General features: G+C 49.4%; 1 protein-coding gene and 1 pseudogene across 1 annotated transcript; both read right to left on the bottom strand.

The window, feature by feature from the left end:
• Window positions 1-464: 464 nt before the first annotated feature.
• LOC136451850 (large ribosomal subunit protein uL3m-like) lies at window positions 465-10,360 on the bottom strand (annotated as a pseudogene).
• Window positions 10,361-10,793: 433 nt separating this feature from the next.
• LOC136449740 (protein TRIGALACTOSYLDIACYLGLYCEROL 4, chloroplastic-like) lies at window positions 10,794-18,084 on the bottom strand. The gene is made up of 5 exons (XM_066449905.1): window positions 17,607-18,084; window positions 16,855-17,089; window positions 12,916-13,270; window positions 11,965-12,302; window positions 10,794-11,342 (listed from the first exon to the last, which is right to left on the bottom strand). Exons 1-5 carry the CDS (start codon window positions 17,873-17,875, stop codon window positions 11,145-11,147), a joined length of 1,395 nt encoding a protein of 464 aa, XP_066306002.1. The 5' UTR covers window positions 17,876-18,084; the 3' UTR covers window positions 10,794-11,144.
• Between the last annotated feature and the right edge of the window lie 1,364 nt (window positions 18,085-19,448).

Genomic DNA, 19,448 nt, shown 5'->3' with positions numbered 1-19,448 from the left:
GTCACCCTTTTGCGGCTCCGGCTCCTCGGCCCTACATACATCTCAAAATAGAAAGCGAGATTTGACTTATGTGGATGTGGTCATCAAAATCACACTTTAGCCGTTAATTTCTCTTGTAATATATAATAATTTGTGGCAAACAAAGTATCATTAGAAAGTATTTCTAAACACAAATCTAATATTACTGCTTTTGTACTTTAAACTTTGTATATGGTTAGAGTAGTTATTGATTAAAGATAACAATTTTGAATTTTAAAATACATGTGTATTATATTTCGAGACGGGGAAGTACAAAAATAGCTCCACGGCAAAAGCCACAAGAAGCCAAAGCCATGGCAAAAGAGCCCTGTATATACGTGATAAAAAGAAAGACACCATCGTAACGCTAAACACATTTTTTCAATAAAAAAATATTAAAATTGAAAAGCGCAACGCAGCTCGCGCAAAGGCAGAACACAATCTCAGGAGTGAAATATTCCGATTTTATATACTACCTGTGGCTTCGCGTACAACTTATTGAAAAAAAGGGTTCCAATCAAAACAATCATCTAAAAACCCTAATTGAATTAGGCCCCTGGTATACTTGCCAGGTAATGTACATGGAACAACATTGATCAGGCTAGCCAGTAACCGGGTGAAGCTTGTGATTCAGGAATTGCTCACATATCCACCGAGAATTTGACAATCTTAAGGAATGGACGAGCTCAAGGAATGCATAAAACACTAAGGGAGTTAACCAACTTTGTCCATTGTCTTCTAATCAGCTGCCATGAATGGGTCAACATCACCAAGATCAGCAATCAGGGGCTCAAGTCTTCAGGCCCACCTTCTTGCGTGAAATATGTAGGAAACGGGAGCAAAGCCGTGTCAGGTTTCTTGTATATAGAATCCTTAACGAAAACAAAGCTACCTTGAGGACCAGGAACCTGCAAAAGGGGCAACGAAAGATACATAGAACACTTAACTTCTATGATTGAACAAAATATGTTGTGACATCAGAAATCAAGTCACCTGGCCCTTCAGATATAGTAAGTTCCTGGCTGGGTCTATTTGGTAAACCCATACATTCTTCACTGTGCGTTGCACACCACCCATGTGTCCAGGCATTTTTCTGTTTTTGAAAACCTGAAATTTTCCAATTGTTGATGTCATTACATGTGCAAGGCTGGCTGCCGCAGTACTGCTTTGTGCACACATTAGCGAGCTCCCATCATATTCCACCAACGGCCGCGAATGTAACAAAAAACTAATCCCTGCTATGGAATCAGTTTGTAATCGGACCGTTTCTATCTGTCAATACTCAATACAATGATATGCAGTTCTCCTGTGTGTTGAAGGGAAAAATAAAAGTACACTCCTATGTCTTATCAAAACAATTTAAACCAAGTGCCTTCCTGCATGACAGATATCACAGTGTGGTTTCAAAACATTAGTTCATGGGCTCTGTGTTCGAGACAAAAAAAAAAGTTCATGAGCTTTGTAATTGTCAACATTACATCTACATTTTTTTTCCAGTGAAGGCCCAGATCTGAACAAATAACATACTTCAGGAGGCAACCATGTACGATGACATCATTTAACACACTCATTGTTCATAACAAGTAAAAAACATTGAGGAAATACCAACAATACATAAGGTCTTATCATCTTAACTATTGAGGAACACAAAAAAACCCTGTGAGTAAATACTTAAAATCCATAGTTCATCTTGTTAAGAGGAAATGTAATTCATAGCAAAACCTTACTATTGCCTATCCTATGGAGAGTAAAATGACACTATTGCGAGAAGGGAGATGCATAACATTTTTTCGATACATAAATGTGATACTGTTATATAACATACCCTTCCAGGAGCATCTCTTTGACCAGTAGAGCCACCACTGCGATGCGACTTAGATGCCCCATGTGACGCAGGCATCCCACTGAAATCATATTTTTTTCATTACACCCTACAAGATTAAAAGAAGGTTAAATTGTTAAACATTGACAGTCAAAAAATTATTACTTTGTTCTAGAAGGGAAAGTAACAATCAGCAGTCATATTACTTCTGTAATCACAATGTTTTAATGAAGAATTGACCAGTTTTGCCGAGTTCTGTAACACTAGCACATTTCCCCAAGAAAATTAATCTAGGATCTTGGAAATCATGGGAGAACTTGCACTACCACGCAAAGAAGTCCTCAAGAGCTTGGCCATTTACCAAATATTGGTCCTCCTAGTTTCTCAAACCTCAATAAGACTTTTCCCTTGTGGATGGATGTTACCAGCTAACAAAGCAGCACAATGCACATAAAAATAGGATCACTCACACTGCCTTGCCCTCTCACATGTCCAGCCAAATGCTGCTCTTTTATGTTCTAAGAGTTTATAGAAAAACTACTCAAGATCTGAAAAGACACTGATCCCACAATAACACTAAGGATAACTATAGTTTCTAAGATGCACACTACTTTGGACATTATGGCATTTAATTCTCAGAAAAAATCAGTCAGATTCTAATATTTGAAAAAGTGGAAATTTTCATTAACGTCTTTGTTATCTCATATAAAACGTCTGTGATTTGTAATTGGCACCGGTCAAATTTTAAGTTTTAACGCTACAGCACTCGGTTTGAATATTCCTGCTAGGAACTCTGGTCCTGCTAGAGAGGGATCGTAGATTGTATGTGTGGGAGATTGGAGGGCGAGGTCGAAGCGCACGAGGAAGACGGCGCGGCGGCGCTGTGGCTGCAGCGAGGGCGCGAGAAGACAGCTAGGGCAGAAACTCCCGGCTCCCAGGGGAAGCCGGAAACAATTAGATTGTTTCTACTTAATTCTCAAAATAGTCTTACAAGGTATTTATAACTCCTCTCATCTAATAATAGGAAATAAATTCTAGTAATTCCAATAATTCTAATAATAGCTAATATGACACGACGGCGTGGGCTTGAGGCCCATCCCAGACGTGCCGTGGCCCTAGCCAGCCGGCCTTCTCCGGCCATAGTGCACGCCGGTCATAACATCTCTCCCCGCCTGCGAAAACAGCTCGTCCTCGAGCTGGAAGTCAAGGGTAGGCAGTCTTGAAATCGTCGACGCGTTCCCAGGTAGCGTCCTCCTTCAGCCAACCCGAGCCACTTGATCAATACGTTCCAGACACCCCGGCGTTGCTGCGCCTTCAACGCACGATCCGGGGCTGGCAGGATGCGGCCGTCCTGCGTCGGGGGCAGGACACCGGACTCAGCTGGAGGATCGCCGCGATGCTGCTTCAGCAGGCTGACGTGGAAGACATCATGCAAGCGCGCTCCGTCAGGCAGCTGTAGGCGATAAGCGACGCGGCCGATGCGCTCCAGCACGCGGAAGGGGCCAGCCCAGCGAGGCCCCAGCTTGTGCTTGGCACGGGGGTCCAGAGACTGCGCCGTACGGTGGAGGAGGCGCAGCCAGACCCACGCGCCAACGTCGAACTCCACCTCCCTGTGGTTGGCGTCGTAGTACTTCTTCGCAAGCTGCTGAGCTTGAATAAGGCGTTGACGGACCTCAGCCAGCATCTCGTCACGACTGCGGAGAAGAGCATCCGCGGCCTCAGTACGCGCTGTCCCCGGCCGATATGGCAGGATGGCCGGCGGGGGACGGCCGTACACCACCTCGAAGGGCGTCGCGCGGAGGGCAGGTGTGGAAGGAAGTGTTATAGCAATATTCCGCCCATGATAGCCAATCCACCCAAGCGCGAGGCCGGTCACCTGTAACACAGCGCAAATACATTGCGATTACCTTGTTCACCACCTCCGACTGCCCGTCCGTCTGGGGGATGAAACGCCGTGCTCATGCGCAGAGTCACGCCGGCCATCCTGAAGAGGTCGCGCCACACGTGACCGGTGAACACGGGATCCCGGTCGCTGACTATGGACGTCGGAAACCCGTGAAGGCGGACGATGCCGTCGAAGAAGGCGCGGAGCGACGGACGTGGCGGTGTAGGGATGACCGAGCGCAATGAAATGCGCAGTACTTGGAGAAGCGGTCGACGACGGTGAGAATGACCGACTTGCCGCCGACCTTGGGCAGCCCTTCGATGAAGTCCATGGAGATGTCCGCCCAGACCTGGGACGGCACCTCCAGAGGCTGCAGGAGCCCCGACGGCCGAAGAGCGTCGGTCTTGTTGCGCTGACAAACAGCACAGGAGCGCACCCAATCCTGCACCAACGTGCGATCGCCCGGAAAATAGAAATCCGAACGAAGACGATGTAGCGTCTTCTGAACGCCTTCATGGCCAGCCCCATGAGCGAGCTGTATGGCCTGGTGTCGCAGGTCGCCAACGTCAGGAACGAAGATGCGGTGACCGTGCAGCAGGAGTCCAGCGTCCTCGCGCCAGGGAGCAGCCAGCTCACCCGCGCGCAGGCGTTCCTGCAGCAGCGCGGCGTCCGGCGCCGTAGCTGTTGCGCGGCGCACGTCGTCGATGTATGTGAAAGACGGCCCGGAGATGTTCGCCGCTGCTGCTGTATCGCCGAGCTCGGGGGCAGCCTCGGCGTCGCGGCGGGATAGAGCGTCCGCCACCGTGTTGAGGCGGCCCGGACGGTACTCTACGGCGAAGTCAAAACCGAACAGCTTGCTGACCCACTGGTGCTGAGGCACCGTCGACAAGCGTTGGTCCAGCAGGTACTTGAGGCTGTAGTGGTCTGTCCGGACGAGGAAGTGGCGCCCCCACAAGTACGGCCGCCAGTGTCGTACCCGCCTGCACCAACCCGATGAGCTCCCGCTCGTAAGCGGCTAGCTTAAGGTGGCGTGCGGCGAACGGTCTGCTGAAGAAGGCGAGAGGACCGGCGCCCTGGTGAAGGACGAGCACCGAACCCTGCACCCGAGGCGTCGCTGTCCACCGTGAAGATTTTGTCGAAGTCGGGCATTTGAAGGACCGGCCCCGTGGTGAGGGACGCCCTTGAGCGCAAGGAAGGCCGCCTCGGACTCGGTGTCCCAAGCGAACGCGTCTCGCCGCAAGAGACGCGTCAGTGGCGCCGCGATGACGCCGAAGTCCCGGATGAACTTCCGGTAGTAGCCGGCGAGCCCTAAGAAGCCGCGCAAGGCACGGGCAGAGCGCGGAACGGGCCACGAGGCGACCGCCACGATCTTGTCGGCATCCATGGCGACGCCCTCGGCGGATATCACATGGCCGAGGTAGGCCACAGAGGAGGCCCCAAACTGAGCATTTGGAAGCGCTTGAGGTGGAGACGGTGGGCGCGGAGAGCGTTGAGGACGACGCCGACGTGCTGCAGGTGCTCCAGCCCACGAGGAGCTATATATCAGGATATCATCGAAAAACACCAGCACGAACCTGCAGGAGATATGGGCGGAGGACGTCGTTCATCAATGCCTGGAAAGTGGCCGGAGCGTTGGAGAGGCCAAAAGGCATCACCAAGAACTCGTAGTGCCCCTAGGTGTGTCCGGAATGCCGTCTTGCTGATGTCTTCCGGATGCATCCGCACCTGGTGATAGCCGGAACGAAGGTCCAGCTTCGTGAAGAAGCGGGCGCCAGTGGAGCTCGTCGAGAGCTCGTCCAGCCACCGGGATGGGAAACCTGTCCTTGGAGGTTTGCGCGTTGAGGGCGCGGTAGTCGATGCAAAACCTCCAGGAGTTGTCCGCCTTGCAAACAAGGAGAACCGGGCGGAGAACGGAGATGTGCTGGGGCGTATGATCCCCTGCTCCTAGCATGGCGGCGCATTGCCTGCTCCAACTCGTCCTTCTGGAGCTGCGGGTAGCGATAGGGACGGACGGCGACTGGAGCGGTGCCCGGCAGGAGGTGAATCCGGTGGTCGTAGGGACGTGCTGGCGGAAGGCCGCGCGGCTCGTCGAAGACCGGGCCCGAACTGAAGTAGTAGCCGATCCAGGAGGGTTTGTCCGGAGGAGTCGCTTACCGCCCGAACCGCGGGCTGCCTGGTGGTGTCGTCGCAGGGGAAGCCCAGCCCCGTCCACAGGACGCGGCGGCCAGCGCGCGTGAAGGCCATGGAGAGGCTGTCGCAGTCCCACAGCACGGGGCCGAGGGATCGCAGGAAGTCGAACCCGAGGATGAGGTCGAACTCGCTGAGACTGATGCCGAAACAGTTGATGGAGAACTCCTCGTCGCCGATGGTCAAGGCGACGTCGCGGGCGAGCCCATGGCACGGCACGTGGTCGCCGTTGGCCACGAGCACCCGTAGCGTGGGATGCGGAACGGAGGGAAGCTGCAGACGACTGAAGAGATCGGCGTTGATGAAGTTGGTCGTCGAGCCGGAGTCGAGGAGAGCCACCAGACAGTGACCCCGCACTGTCACGGGCAGAAGCATGGCGTTCTTTGGGCGCACCCCAGCGAGCGCGTACAGGGACACTGTGGGTGGCGCCCCGGCGGTGGCCGACGCGTCCCCCGTGGGCTCCAGGACGGGAGGGGCGACCGCGGGCGTCTCCTGGAACGCGGCCGCGGCGGCAACCTCGGCAGCGATCTCTGCGTCGACGTAGTCGTCATTCTCCAAGTAGAATAGATGCTGACAGACATGGCCGCGAACGTAGGGTTCGTCACAGTTGAAGCAGAGGCCTTGGTGCCGTCGTTCTTGTTGCTCCGCCGGTGACAGACAGCGGAACCGCGGCTGCCCAGGAGTTGTCGTCGAGGACGGCTGTGGTACAGTCCCCGAGGATGGAGCTGCAGCCAGCCGGAAAGCTGGGTAGAGGCCGGAACGCGCCGGTGGACGAGCGCCGCGCTGCTGCTGCGGCTGTGGTGCAGGCAGGAAGGCAGCCGCGCGACGTTCGTAAGCCCGCGTGTAGTACATGGCGGATTGCAGGTCCTGCGGATGCTGCATCTCGACGTCCACCTTGATATGTTCAGGAAGACCGCCGACGTAGAGCTGCGCCTTTTGACGAGGGTTGAGGTCGCGCTCATGGCAGAGGACGGCGTTGTAGCGATCTGAGTAGTCCTAGACCGTGGAGGCGAAAGGCAGACGAGCAAGCTCCTCCAAACGTGTGCCCCGCGTCGGAGGTCCGAAACGAAGCTGGCACAGCTCGCGGAAGCGCTCCCAGGCTGGCATGCCTTCATCTTGTTCGAGTGCGTAGTACCACGTCTGTGCAGCGCCGCGGAGATGGTAAGACGCCAACCATGTGCGATCCGAGGCGAGAGTGCGCTGGCCGCGGAAGAATTGCTCGCACTGGTTGAGCCAACTCAGCGGATCCACTCCGCCGTCATAGGTGGCGAACTCGAGCTTGTAGAATCGCGGCGGCGCTGGGGCGCCCCCGTGCGCTCCGTGATCAATGGTCAGGGTGGCCGAAGTACTGCCGCCCCCGGGGGCCGCTGGTGCGGCCGACACAGTAGCGCCGCCGTAGAAGGGCGCCCCGTCCATGCCGCTGTAGAACGTGCCGGATGTCGGGGCTGGAGGAACGACGGAGGGGGTCACCGCGGACGGCGTAGGTGAGGTGGCCATCGTGTAAACCGGCTCCGAAGTCGACCCCAACATCGCCCACGACGGTATGGGGGACGGGGAGGCCGGCCACTGAAGCAGATGGAGAGGCACCCCCGTCCCGCTATGGGGCATGCCGTAGGGAAAGCGCGCCTGTTGCGACACCGGAGGCGCGTCCGTCAGCGGCAGTGATGGAGGCGGCGGCTGTGATGGGGGAGGCGGCGGGAGGAGGCTGGCCAAGGACGCCTGCATGGCGACCATGTTGCGGCCAAGCTGGTCCATGTTGCGGCTGATCTGATCGACCACGCCGGCCAGGGTTTCCAGAGTGAGCGAGCTGCCCGGCGAGTTGGACGCGGACGCGGCTGAGAGCTCGGAGGACGCCGTGGGTAGCGGCATGGACGACATCGGCGGTGGCGCGACGTGGCTGAGCGGAGCGGAGGTCATCGTGCCTGGAATCTCTGATACCAAGCTGCTAGGAACTCTGGTCCTGCTAGAGAGGGATCGTAGATTGTATGTGTGGGAGATTGGAGGGCGAGGTCGAAGCACACGAGGAAGACGGCGCGATGGCGCCGTGGCTGCAGCGAGGGCGCGAGAAGACAGCTAGGGCAGAAACTCCCGGCTCCCAGGGGAAGCCGGAAACAATTAGATTGTTTCTGCTTAATTCTCAAAATAGTCTTACAAGGTATTTATAACTCCTCTCATCTAATAATAGGAAATAAATTCTAGTAATTCCAATAATTCTAATAATAGCTAATACGACGCGACGACGTGGGCTTGAGGCCCATCCCGGACGCGGCCCTAGCCACGAGCAGGCCTTCTCCGGCCGTAGTGCACGCCCGTCATAACAATTCCACCAATTGTAAGAAACACATACAGTGTTTGCTTTTATTAACAGAAAAGCTAACATATAAATTGCAAGAGAATAATTTTCATCAAATAAATGTTTGAAGTGGAGCAACTTAAATTCAGGGCAGAAACTAGAAACTTAAGTATTATAAATATCTCTTGCATAATTCCCTCTGGATTCATTTCAACTAATCAAATAGAGGTGTTGCTGAAAGAACACAAACTAAAACCCTGGTGATAGCTTAGCTGGTTTACAGCAATGTAGTGAACTGTCTTGACAAGTGAAATCACAGAAAATAGATTGGACAGGAAGAATACATACCGCAAAACCTTTCCCCTTCGTGATTCCAGTGACATCAACAAATTGTCCAGGCACAAAGTGGCGAACTGTGATGGTTGTGCCAACAGGAAGAAGCGCATCCTCAGTGACAGGAAATTCCCTTAGCTTTCTCTTTAGAGGCACTCCCTGTGCTCTAAAGTGGCCAACTTCAGGCTTTGTTAGGTGTTTTTCCTTCTTTTGACCTGCGCCAAGCTAACAAACACAAGAAGAATTTAGGAATTTAGCAATACTTTTTTCTTTTGCAAAGTAAATATGAATGGAACAAACAAAGAAACAAATATATAAGTTAACCACTCTACATTGCATTAGGTCAACTAAACAAAAAAAAGGCAGGATACTTCTTACTAGAGTGTTATTCATGGTGCAAGTGCACGAGATGCTTTATGGTTAGTGGTTACCAAAACTTAGCTCCAGTAAATTGTCACAATCGACTTATGAACCCCTTAGCAGTAAAATTGATCAAGGATTAAGTTGATACAATAACTTGCATTTACCGATATTATGTTGCTGAAGAGAGTAAAATGGCACAAGAACAAAAGAAAATTCGACACCGACACACCAAAATAACTACCCTTGTACCCATTTATCTTCCTTAATTTTTTATAGTTCTTTCTGCAGGCACTGCAGGAAGAGCCATAACCAGAACATTGCCGCATGAGTTTAGAAACATGGAAAATTAGAAAACAACCCCACGTCTCTCTTTCGTTTGGAATACCAACACATAAAACGTTTTGTTGCAAAGACCCACCACTACCCAACTCGGTTTTGTAGCAGAAACCATCCCACCAACATGCAACAAGCTGATTTCCCCCGCTTTTGCTATCCTAGAGTGCCTGATGCATTCTTTACAAAAGTTAGATATACTAAAAATACAAGCCCTGCATTTCATTAAATCCATCGGTTTATGCTATTTGCGAAATTCTTCACCACAACATGATCCAAGCACCAGAACAAGCTTTACTCAGTTAGCATGGACTATAGTGGCTCCACATGGGCAAAGTCAGGCGGAATCTGCTGAGCCTATGCTCTGTGGGATGGCTTTTGCAACGAAATGCCTTACGGGGTGGAAATCAAAATACAAGTGAATGTGGGATAGTTTGCCATTTTCCATTAAAAATTAACTAACCTACCGCTTTAAAGTAGGAAATGTTGAGATATACTGAATCAACAAGATATTACTGATCTAAAAAAATAATTTACAACATCTCAGCCATTATCATCCAGGTTTAAGCGACATCATTGCTTTCAAGTCTAGCGAGTGAATCGAACCAGCAGCCGTTCAATACTTCATTTGTTTCAGTGGAACAAGTTTCACAGAGAGAACTCGGGGGAATTTCGTGTAGCACCTGTAGGGCGAAGAATCCCTCCTTCTCGGCGGTCTTCACCTGGGTAACAACGTTATCGTCGACCCAGAGGACGGTGATGGGCACCTTGGCGCCCCACTTGTCCCACATCGCCGACATCCCGCACTTGACGCCGATCACGCCGGTGCGCCGCGAGGTGGGGCCCATCACACCGGCCCGCGTCTCGATGATCCGGCCCCCGCCGCCGCCCTCGCCCCCAGCGTCGTCGTCGTCGGAATGGGAGACGAAGGCCTCCGCGGAGAAGAGCCGGGAAGGCGGGAAGGGGAGGCGCGGGCTCCCGCAGGCCCCTCGAGGCGGCCGCTATGGTTGCGCCTGGGCGAGGGCGGGGAGGCGCGGCGGCGGGATGGGTGCTGGCGGGGTTTACGCGGCGGCGCGGCGAGATGAGTTGGTGCTGCTGGGCAGTAGGGTTTACTGAGCTGGGAGCCTGCGAGGGGAATGAATGGCCCAGTTGGGGCAAAACGAGCGCGCACGCGGGCTCACATGCGAGTGGGCCTGAACTCTACTGGGGTTTCCGCTTTTACGATTTTCTGTTTTTGAGTGCTGCAACGCGACGCGAGTACCCAAATTCAGCTAAAAACCAGACACATACATGTAGAAATTGAGTTGCACCGATTTTAAAGTTTTGAGGGCAAGTCACTAGAGTAAAGAGAATATACAAATTCGCTTCAGCATTCGTGACGCATAGCATCCCTCCTGGCTCCTATGAGGGCTATCACAAACCGTGACGCATAGCATCCCTCCTGGCTCCTATGAGGGCTATCACAAACAAATGCTAACGCTTCAGGATTTGTGTTGCATGATTCAACTGACTCTTGAGTTTTGTCAAAATGATGAACAAATGGATGTCTCAAAAAGGCTAATCCTTTAATTAGCTTATCCTAAACTTCATATATTTAAAATTTAAAAAATGGAGGGAACATTACTTTTGTACACCGACAAAAGGCAATCAGAAACATAATCTCACATAGGTTCACCTAGCAAGTTCACTACTCTAAAGACTCCAAACAGTATAACTTCCTTCGCAGCAAAAAAAACTGATGACTCAACCAGTAAAAGCAGGTCATAAACAGATTTTACAAGGGGGTCGATTCATCTGACCATCACGGCGTCAACCATTCATATGATCTGATCCTAGTGAAATCAGCTATGTTCGGCACTGTTCGTCCAGGAACCAGGCATTATTTTATACAAGGTTCATGATGAACAGCTTCAGGCTTCGTAGAACCGGAGCTCAACAATGGCCTCCTGATGCTTGGGTGAATACCACGCTGTGGCCTTTGCTGAACCAAGGACCTTGAGAGCCCAATCAATTGCAAAGATTGGATCATCCACGAGAACAAAATGGTCCTGGCTTCTGGGGTCAATGGCAACAGAGGATTCAACACGAAAACTGAAGGGCCCAAGTATCTGCAGCAAGAACAAGGAAGAGCTTCATTGAACACGAGAAAACTTCCATATGATACACATAATGATCATCTTGTCTATTCTTATAATTTATTGATGGTAGGCAATCAGAGAGAAATGGCCAAAAGATAACAAATCCTATGTTCTAAACTGATACCATCTATTACTACCATCATCATTGGCAATGCTGTATTCATCGTAACAAGTTTACCCCCTGGCATTTCAGTAGATGGAATTTGTTCCTCAACAAGTGTAAACAGTAGCTGAAGTCACAAGCACTAGTACTTGCATCAAACTGTAACTAATAAACCATAATTTACATTACGGCACAGAAGATAAAGAGTCAGGGTGTTTGCATATCTAAGCATAGCCTAGACTTCAAATAAGATTAAGCTCTCCTGCAAGGCAGTCATTAATATTATTAATATATAACGAAACTTTCCTGAACCATCATGATTAGTCCCAAGTACCTCAGTTTTTTTCATAACTTTCAAGTGCAATAGATTGAGATGTAAGCAGTAGCTACCAAAGTACCCATAGGAAAGAAGACAACACCCTAACCAGTGGTTAGAATTTCTAGTTAACAGGTATCAGAGAACAATGAAACGAAAAAAAAATGAATTACCTGTTGTTGAAGGGAAACAGTGACATCAGGACAAATATCGCAGAATGTCTCTACATCAGGTCTTCTAGAGAAGAAGAAATCTTGTGCAAGGCGAGAAGCACCACATAAGAACAAGGAGCCAGAGGTGATATCAAAACGGGCACTTGCCCTAGTCAAATCCAGAAAAAGCCTCTGAAAATTCCCATATTGAGCAGTGAAAGTAACAGAAGCAAAGAGGTCCGCAAAGGCAGCACATCTATTCCTTTCGTCAAACATTCTAAAAGCATTACTCTTTTGTGTTTCATCTCGTATAGCCACTCTCCTTGAACAGTCCCCCAAATATCCACTAGCTACAGCACCTGAACAAAGGAAAGGAAGGAAACTTGAGAAACATTGCTGATTACCTATAAATCCAATACAGTGCTATAAACTGATAACCATTTCACATAGCCATGCAGAGATGCACTAGATGTCAGCACCAACGGAAAACTAGGCAGTAAAGCATATAGGGAAATCAAGTCGTTCATGATACTGTATACCAGCATCTATATGAAGTGAAGGATATTATTGGCTTCCAAAGTCTTGTAATATCACACCAAAATTTTGAAAAGGCGCTAGGCACTGGTTGAGTGGCAAAGCATCGGGCTACTTGGACCCCTAGGCAGTCTAGGAAGCAATTAGACACTAGGCTTGAGTGAGGTGTCTAGTACAGTACTACCTAGGTGCCACCTAGCCACATAGGCTTGGGCTAGGTATCTGATTTTTTATACAGTGACCTCAGCAATGGGAAACAGAAGGACTAAGTTACGATCAGGTTACATTCTGGGTATCCAGGAAATGAATGGTGGTGTGTCAATGAAAAGGTTTCTGAAGCAGTTTGAGGGGCAGCAACAGAACCTCCAAAGTCCAAGCAAGTGGATGCAAGGAATTCTCATTAGGAGTATCAACATCAAATGGAAGGTGGACACTTACCAACGATACCAGTAAGAGAAACATGTGAATCCGAGAGAAATATATCATATGGCTGAACGTTTTTTAGCTTATCTTCTTTTTTCCTCCAAGCATCAATGCTTTTCTTGATGGAAATAGCCGCTTTAGCACATAGGCCAGGTAGCAGAGCAATAGGAACATCATCTGTTTTATCACCACCAAAACATTTTGGTTCCCCACTATTCTGCTGCAATAATAGATGATAACTCAATCCAGAACTGGAGCCAACTGAAGCAAGGTCAGCCGATAATGACAATGGCACATCCCAATATGCTCCCCTTTTATCAACAAATAATCCAGGCCAAGATGCTTGGAATGTAATATTATGATGAGGAAGCTGCAATAGGTAAAGAGGTGTCCTTTAATCCAAGCATTTAGAACAGTAACAATATAAACTAGTTAAGTAAACTAACAACAACAACAACATAGTCTTTCAGTCCCAAGCAAGTTGGGATATGCTAGAGTTGAAACCCACCAAGAGCCCCAAGTCATGGTTCAGGCGCTTCAATAGCTGCTTTCCAAGCACTCCTATTCAAACATAGATCTCTAGGTATATCTCAAGCTTTTAAATATCTTTTTATTGCCTCCCCCCATGTCAATTTCGGTCTTCCTATACCTCTTCTCATATTATTAGCTCGGCTTAGGACTCCACAAGGCACTGGTGCCTTTGGAGGTCTCTTTGGACATGGCCAAACCACATCAACCGATGTTGGACAAGCTTTTCTTCAATTGGTGCTACCCCTAGGCGATCACGTATATCATCGTTCCGAACTCGGTCCATTCTTGTGTGACCACAAATCCATCGCAACATACGCATTTATGCAACACTCAGTTGTTGAACATGTCGAATCTTTGTAGGCCAACATTCTGCTCCATACAACATAGCCGGTCTAATCGTCGTTCTATAAAACTTGCCTTTTAGTTTTTGTGGTACCCTCTTGTCACAGAGAATGCTAGAAGCTTGTCGCCACTTGATCCACCCTGCTTTGATTCTATGGCTAACGTCCGCATCAATATCTTCATCCCTCTGTAGCATCGATCCCAGATACCGAAATGTATCCTTCTTAGACACTACTTGACCTTCCAAACTCACATCTTCCTCCTTCTGTGCAGCTCCGCCAAAGTCGCATCTCATATATTCGGTTTTAGTTCTGCTCAATCTAAAACCTTTAGACTCAATGGTCTGCCGCCATAACTCTAGTTTCCTATTTACTCCCACCTGGCTTTCGTCCACTAACACTACATCATCAGTGAACAACATACACCAAGGGATATCCCCTTGTATGTTCCTGGTAACCTCATCCATTACCAAGGCAAAGAGATACGGGCTTAAGACTGGCCCTTGATGAAGTCCAATTTTAATCGGGAAGTAATTTGTGTTACCATCATTTGTTCGAACACTAGTCACAATATTGTTGTACATGTCCTTGATGAGGGTCACGTACTTTGATGGGACTTTATGTTTGTCCAAAACCCACCACATAACATTTCTTGGTATCTTGTCATAAGCCTTCTCCACGTCAATGAAAACCATGTGGAGGTCCTTCTTCTGCTCTCTAAACCACTCCATAACTTGTCTTATTAGAAGATTGCTTCTGTGGTTGACCTTTCGGACATGAAACCAAATTGGTTTGTTGATATCTGCGTATTCCTCGCAGGCGCTGCTCGATGACTCTCTCCCATAGCTTCATAGTGTGGCTCATCAACTTAATTCCCCGATAATTAGTACAACTTTGGATATCTCCCTTGCTCTTGTAGATTGGTACCAATATGCTTCTTCTCCACTCCTCAGGCATCTTGTTCGATCGAAAGATATTGTTGAACATCGTGGTTAGCCATACTATAGCTATATCCCCGAGACATCTCCACACCTTGATTGGGATACCATCAGGGCCCATCGCTTTGCCCCCTTTCATCCTTTTCAAGGCTTCTCTGACATCCGATTCTTGAATCCTCCGCACAAAGCGCGTATTAGTGTCATCAAACGAGTCGTCCAGCTGAACGGTGGTGTTCTCGTTCTCACCATTGAACAATTTATCAAAATACTCTTACCATCTGTGTTTGATCTCATCCTCCTTCACCAAGAGCTACTCCCTCTCATCATTTATGCGCTTGACTTGATTGAAGTCCCTTATCTTCCTATCGCGAGCCCTAGTCATCCTATAAAGTGTCATTCTCTCCTTCCTTCGTACTCAAACGTTGATAAAGTCCTCATAGGCCCGCCCCTTTGGCCTCACTCACCGCTCGTTTTGCAGTCTTCTTTGCCACCTTGTACTTCTCTATGTTGTCTGCACACCTGTCATGATACAAGCGCTTATAGCACTCCTTCTTTTCTTTAATAGCCTTTTGCACATCTTCATTCCACCACCAAGTGTCTTTCGAGTTGCATCCGCTCCCTTTGGTCACTCCAAGCACCTCTGAAGCAACCTTCTGAATGCATGTTGCCATCTTCTCCCACATACTATTTGCATCGTCCTTCATCCTTCCAAGGGCCCTCTTCAATGACCTTTTCCTTAAAGACCTTTGATGCCTCCCCTTATAATTTCCACCACTTCGTTCTAGCAACTCTAGCTTGTTTGTTCCCACGAGCTTGCACCAGAAAGCGGAAGTCAGCCACCACCAACTTGTGTTGAGCGACCACACATTCTCTAGATATCACCTTACAGTCCACGCATGTTCGTTTATCCCTCCTCATTGTAAGGACAAAGTCGATTTGACTAAAGTACTGGCCGCTACTAAAGGTCACTAAATGGTACTGTCTCTTACGAAAGAAAGTGTTAGCTATCATCAGATCAAAAGCTATAGCAAAGTCTAAGACTTCCTCTCCCTCCTGGTTCCTACTACCATATCTGAAACCCCCATGAACCGCCTCGAAACCTTGCACTTGATGTACCTACATGGCCATTAAGATCACCTCCTATAAAGAGCTTCTCGCTACTAGGGACAGCTCTAACCAAGCGATCTAAGTCTTCCCAGAAAAGCCGCTTAGCACTCTCATCATGGCCTACTTGGGGGCATACGCACTAATTACGTTTAAGACCATATCACTAATGACAAGTTTAACTAAGATGATCCTATCCCCTTGCCTTCTCACCTCCACCACACCATCCTTGAGGCTCTTATCAATCAAAACTCCTACTCCATTTTTATTTGAAGTTGTCCCTGTGTACCAGAGCTTGAAGCCGGTATTGTCCACCTCCTTCGCCTTCTGTCCCTTCTATTTAGTCTCTTGGACGCATAATATATTTACACGCCTCCTAATCGTTGTGTCCACTAACTCTCTTAACTTACCCGCAAGAGGACCCTACATTCCAGCTACCTAAACGGATCCTAGTTGGCTCGACTAGCTTCCTTACCCTTCGCACCCGCCGAGGTAGGTGTGAAGACCCTTGCTCATTTCGCACCACATCCGGGCGTCCGATGTGGCGTGCCACTAAGGATGCAACGACCCGATCCTTGCTCACTTGACACCGTGCCCAGATCGCAACACGGCGCGTCACGGGGGTGACGACCCGGCCCTTGCTCATTTAACACCATACCCGGGTTCCGACATGGCGCGTCGCTAAGAGGGTTACGCCCCAACAGGATTCTTTTGGGTTTCATCTCCATAAAAGTGGCTAAGTTTTTACATTGGCTCGCCGCGCCTAACACAACCCTCCTCCTTTACCAGGGCTTGGGACCTGCTATGCTGGGACACCAAAAGCGCCCCACCATAGGCAAAGTAAACTAAACATTCCCAAAAGAGAAAAGAAAGGGGAAAAAAACAGGATAAAACTTCCACAAGCCATTATCAACAGCTAGGTGCTCTAATCAATATACTGAAATGGAACGTGATTTATTGAGAAAACCTAGTGCAAGCAACAAGAATACCCACAAATAACTAACTGTACCAAATAGGTTAAGAGCGTTCAGATTTTTTGCCTCGTGGTGAAATATCGCTTTTCCTCGATTGCCTTTCTTGATATCAAATAGCTCCAGCAGCAAAGTGGTGTCTGGTGTGATCAAGATTTCCGTGCCTACACCTAGAGACATAACATCATGCAAGTGCTTCTTCAAATCTTTGGTCCAAGAGGCCCCTTCCTGTCGATTTGCAAATTTCTCTTTCACGACAGACACAAGCTTGTTAACATTGATTTTCTCCAAGATGGTAGAAGACCTGAACAGATCACAACAGATTGTTCGTTAACATGAGTTTGGTGAGAAACTTGTTGAACATTAAGTATAGCCTCTACTAGATATCTACATTGGGCAGGCTATTTAGTCCATTAAATTAACCAAGGAGAAACAAACAATTGGACGGTACTCCCTCTGAGCCGACAATGTTATACATAACAAACAAGAGACGGAAATGATAGCCCATTTCAGGTCACTTAAAATCAACTACTAATCAAATCGACTCACATTTCATGCACTGAAACATCAATACCAACGCATATTGATAAGGGTGGCACATAATCCTAGTGTTGACATAATGATCCAAAATTAACCAATCTAAATTCATATATGTATCAAATCCAGGGTTATCTCAATCACACTACGCACACCAAGCCCGCATTATCGTTGGCGCCTGATGCTACAAGATTGCAAGCAAAACATTGAGTGCCTCCCAACCGCAACATCCTCGGAGCAGTACAAGTATGTAAATATGTAATGGGTATGGTTCGTCACCATACCAGTTGTCCGTGATGTAGAGGATGTGGGCGTGGTTGACGGAGAGGCCGTCGCGGGTGGCGGAGAAGGTGGGGACCAGAGGGGACGCCATGAAGCGGTGGAAGAAGTCGAGCTGCTTGGGGCGGGTGACGCGGTAGCCCCGTGAGAGCCCCAGCGGCAGGGGGTCCCCCGGGACGGGGCGCACCGTGCCCTCCATCGTCACCGGGGTCTCCGCGTCCAGCTCCCACCGCCCGTCCTCGACCGACATCCATCGCATCCGCCGCAGCGACATCGGCGCCGGGCGGCGCTTTTTTGAGCCGGTGGTCCTTCCGATTTCGCGTCGGCGGTCGGCGTCGGGGTGTGCACACACAGTTGGTGGGCGAGGAGCCGGATAGGGACCTAGCCGCCAGGTGGGTAACCTTGGTCGTTGGCCCTGTTTGGCAGATGCACATGGCCGGGGCGCCGGGCTGAGGGCTCTCCCCTACCCAGCATCAGCTTAGCATGTGATTGGTTCCGGGGCCACGTGGGTTGGGTTGGATCCATCCCAGTTTTAAGGGTCCGGTTGAATCCGTATTATATTTGGGCCTCGTTTAGATTGTGAAAAATTTTTAACACGATGAATAGTAGCACTTTCATTTTATTTGACAAATATTGTCCAATCGTGGACCAACTAGGCTCAAAAGATTCATCTCGTGATTTCGAACTAAACTGTGCAATTAGTTATTTTTTTTACCTATATTTAATACTCCATACAAGCGGCTAAAAATTGATGTGATGGAGAGAGAGTGAAAAAACTTGGAATTTGGCTGGCATCTAAACAAGGCCTTGGTTCGATGGTCGGAATCATTCTAATTTTTTATTTGGTTTGAGGGATGGAATGGGTTAGGATAGATGGCATCTTTAACACCGTCACTTGCTATTTACGTGGGACCCAGCGGTTAGCCAGCTTCAACCCATCTTCCACCTCCCGTCGTTGCCCACCTAGAGGCGTAGAGCACCGCGCGGCCCCAACGCTCCGCCTCGGCGGTTAGCGCCCGCCCGCCCCGGTGGCCTGCACCTCCCCGCATCCGCTCGCCGCGCCCTAGCGAGGCCTGCGTGCGTCCGGCTTCGCATCTCGCGCCTGCGCCGTCCCGCCCCGCATCCCGAGTCCGCTCGCCGCGCGCCCAAGCCAGGCCTGCGTGCGTCCGGCCTCCACACCTTGCGCCGCCCCGCCCCGGTGGCCAGCACCGTCCCGCACCCCGCATCCGCCCTATCCAGGCCCGCCCACGTCCAAGGGAGAGAGAAGGGAAGAAACGGAGTCGCGACTACGTCGAAGTGGGTCGAGCTGGTCCGCTCGATTTGGAGAAACCAACTGAACCCGCATCCACTGGGAATATTCCCTATGCAGGTCGAACCCAACCCAGACATCCTGGAACCAAACACCTCTAAATCTAGGTTCGACCCACCCCAACCCAGTCCAACCCTCCAACCAAACACATACTTAAGGTTCTCTTTGGTTATTATTTTTTTAGTGGCTTTTCGGACAACTTAATTAAAAGCCCTATCAAATGAGCACAATGACTTCTGAAAAAAAAGTTAAACTGAAGTCTGTTTTCGTTAAGAAAATGAAGCCATTAGAATATGATTTTTCCTAGCTTCTTTATATTTTGGAGAAACCCAAGCTCTAAGGCTAAAATTTAGGGTTTATTTAACAGAGCTTCACTAGTGCAAAAAGTGAATCTACATCTGAGATTCATCCAAGTATTTGGTACAACTCCACATTTCTCTCTATCTCACTTCCATCTGGGTCCCATGCGTTAGAAAAAAGCTTTAGGCTTCTTCTTCCTCCCGACGAAAGTATTGCGCAGGAGGGAAAAAAGGCCCTC

Source organism: Miscanthus floridulus, chromosome 5, assembly GCF_019320115.1.
Source record: "Miscanthus floridulus cultivar M001 chromosome 5, ASM1932011v1, whole genome shotgun sequence".
Taxonomy (NCBI): Eukaryota; Viridiplantae; Streptophyta; class Magnoliopsida; order Poales; family Poaceae; genus Miscanthus; species Miscanthus floridulus.
This window is presented reverse-complemented; position numbering and strand designations above follow the sequence as displayed.

Bases quoted from the DNA above. Each gene is read 5' to 3' on its own strand.
- LOC136449740 (XM_066449905.1), bottom strand. From the start codon at position 17,875: ATGTCGCTGCGGCGGATGCGATGGATGTCGGTCGAGGACGGGCGGTGG. The intron at 13,271-16,854 runs GCAAAAAATCTG...TACCTATTGCAG, and splicing joins AAGCGATATTTCACCACGAG to CTTCCTCATCATAATATTAC. The intron at 11,343-11,964 runs GTAATTCATTTT...TTCTTGCTGCAG, and splicing joins CTGTTTCCCTTCAACAACAG to ATACTTGGGCCCTTCAGTTT.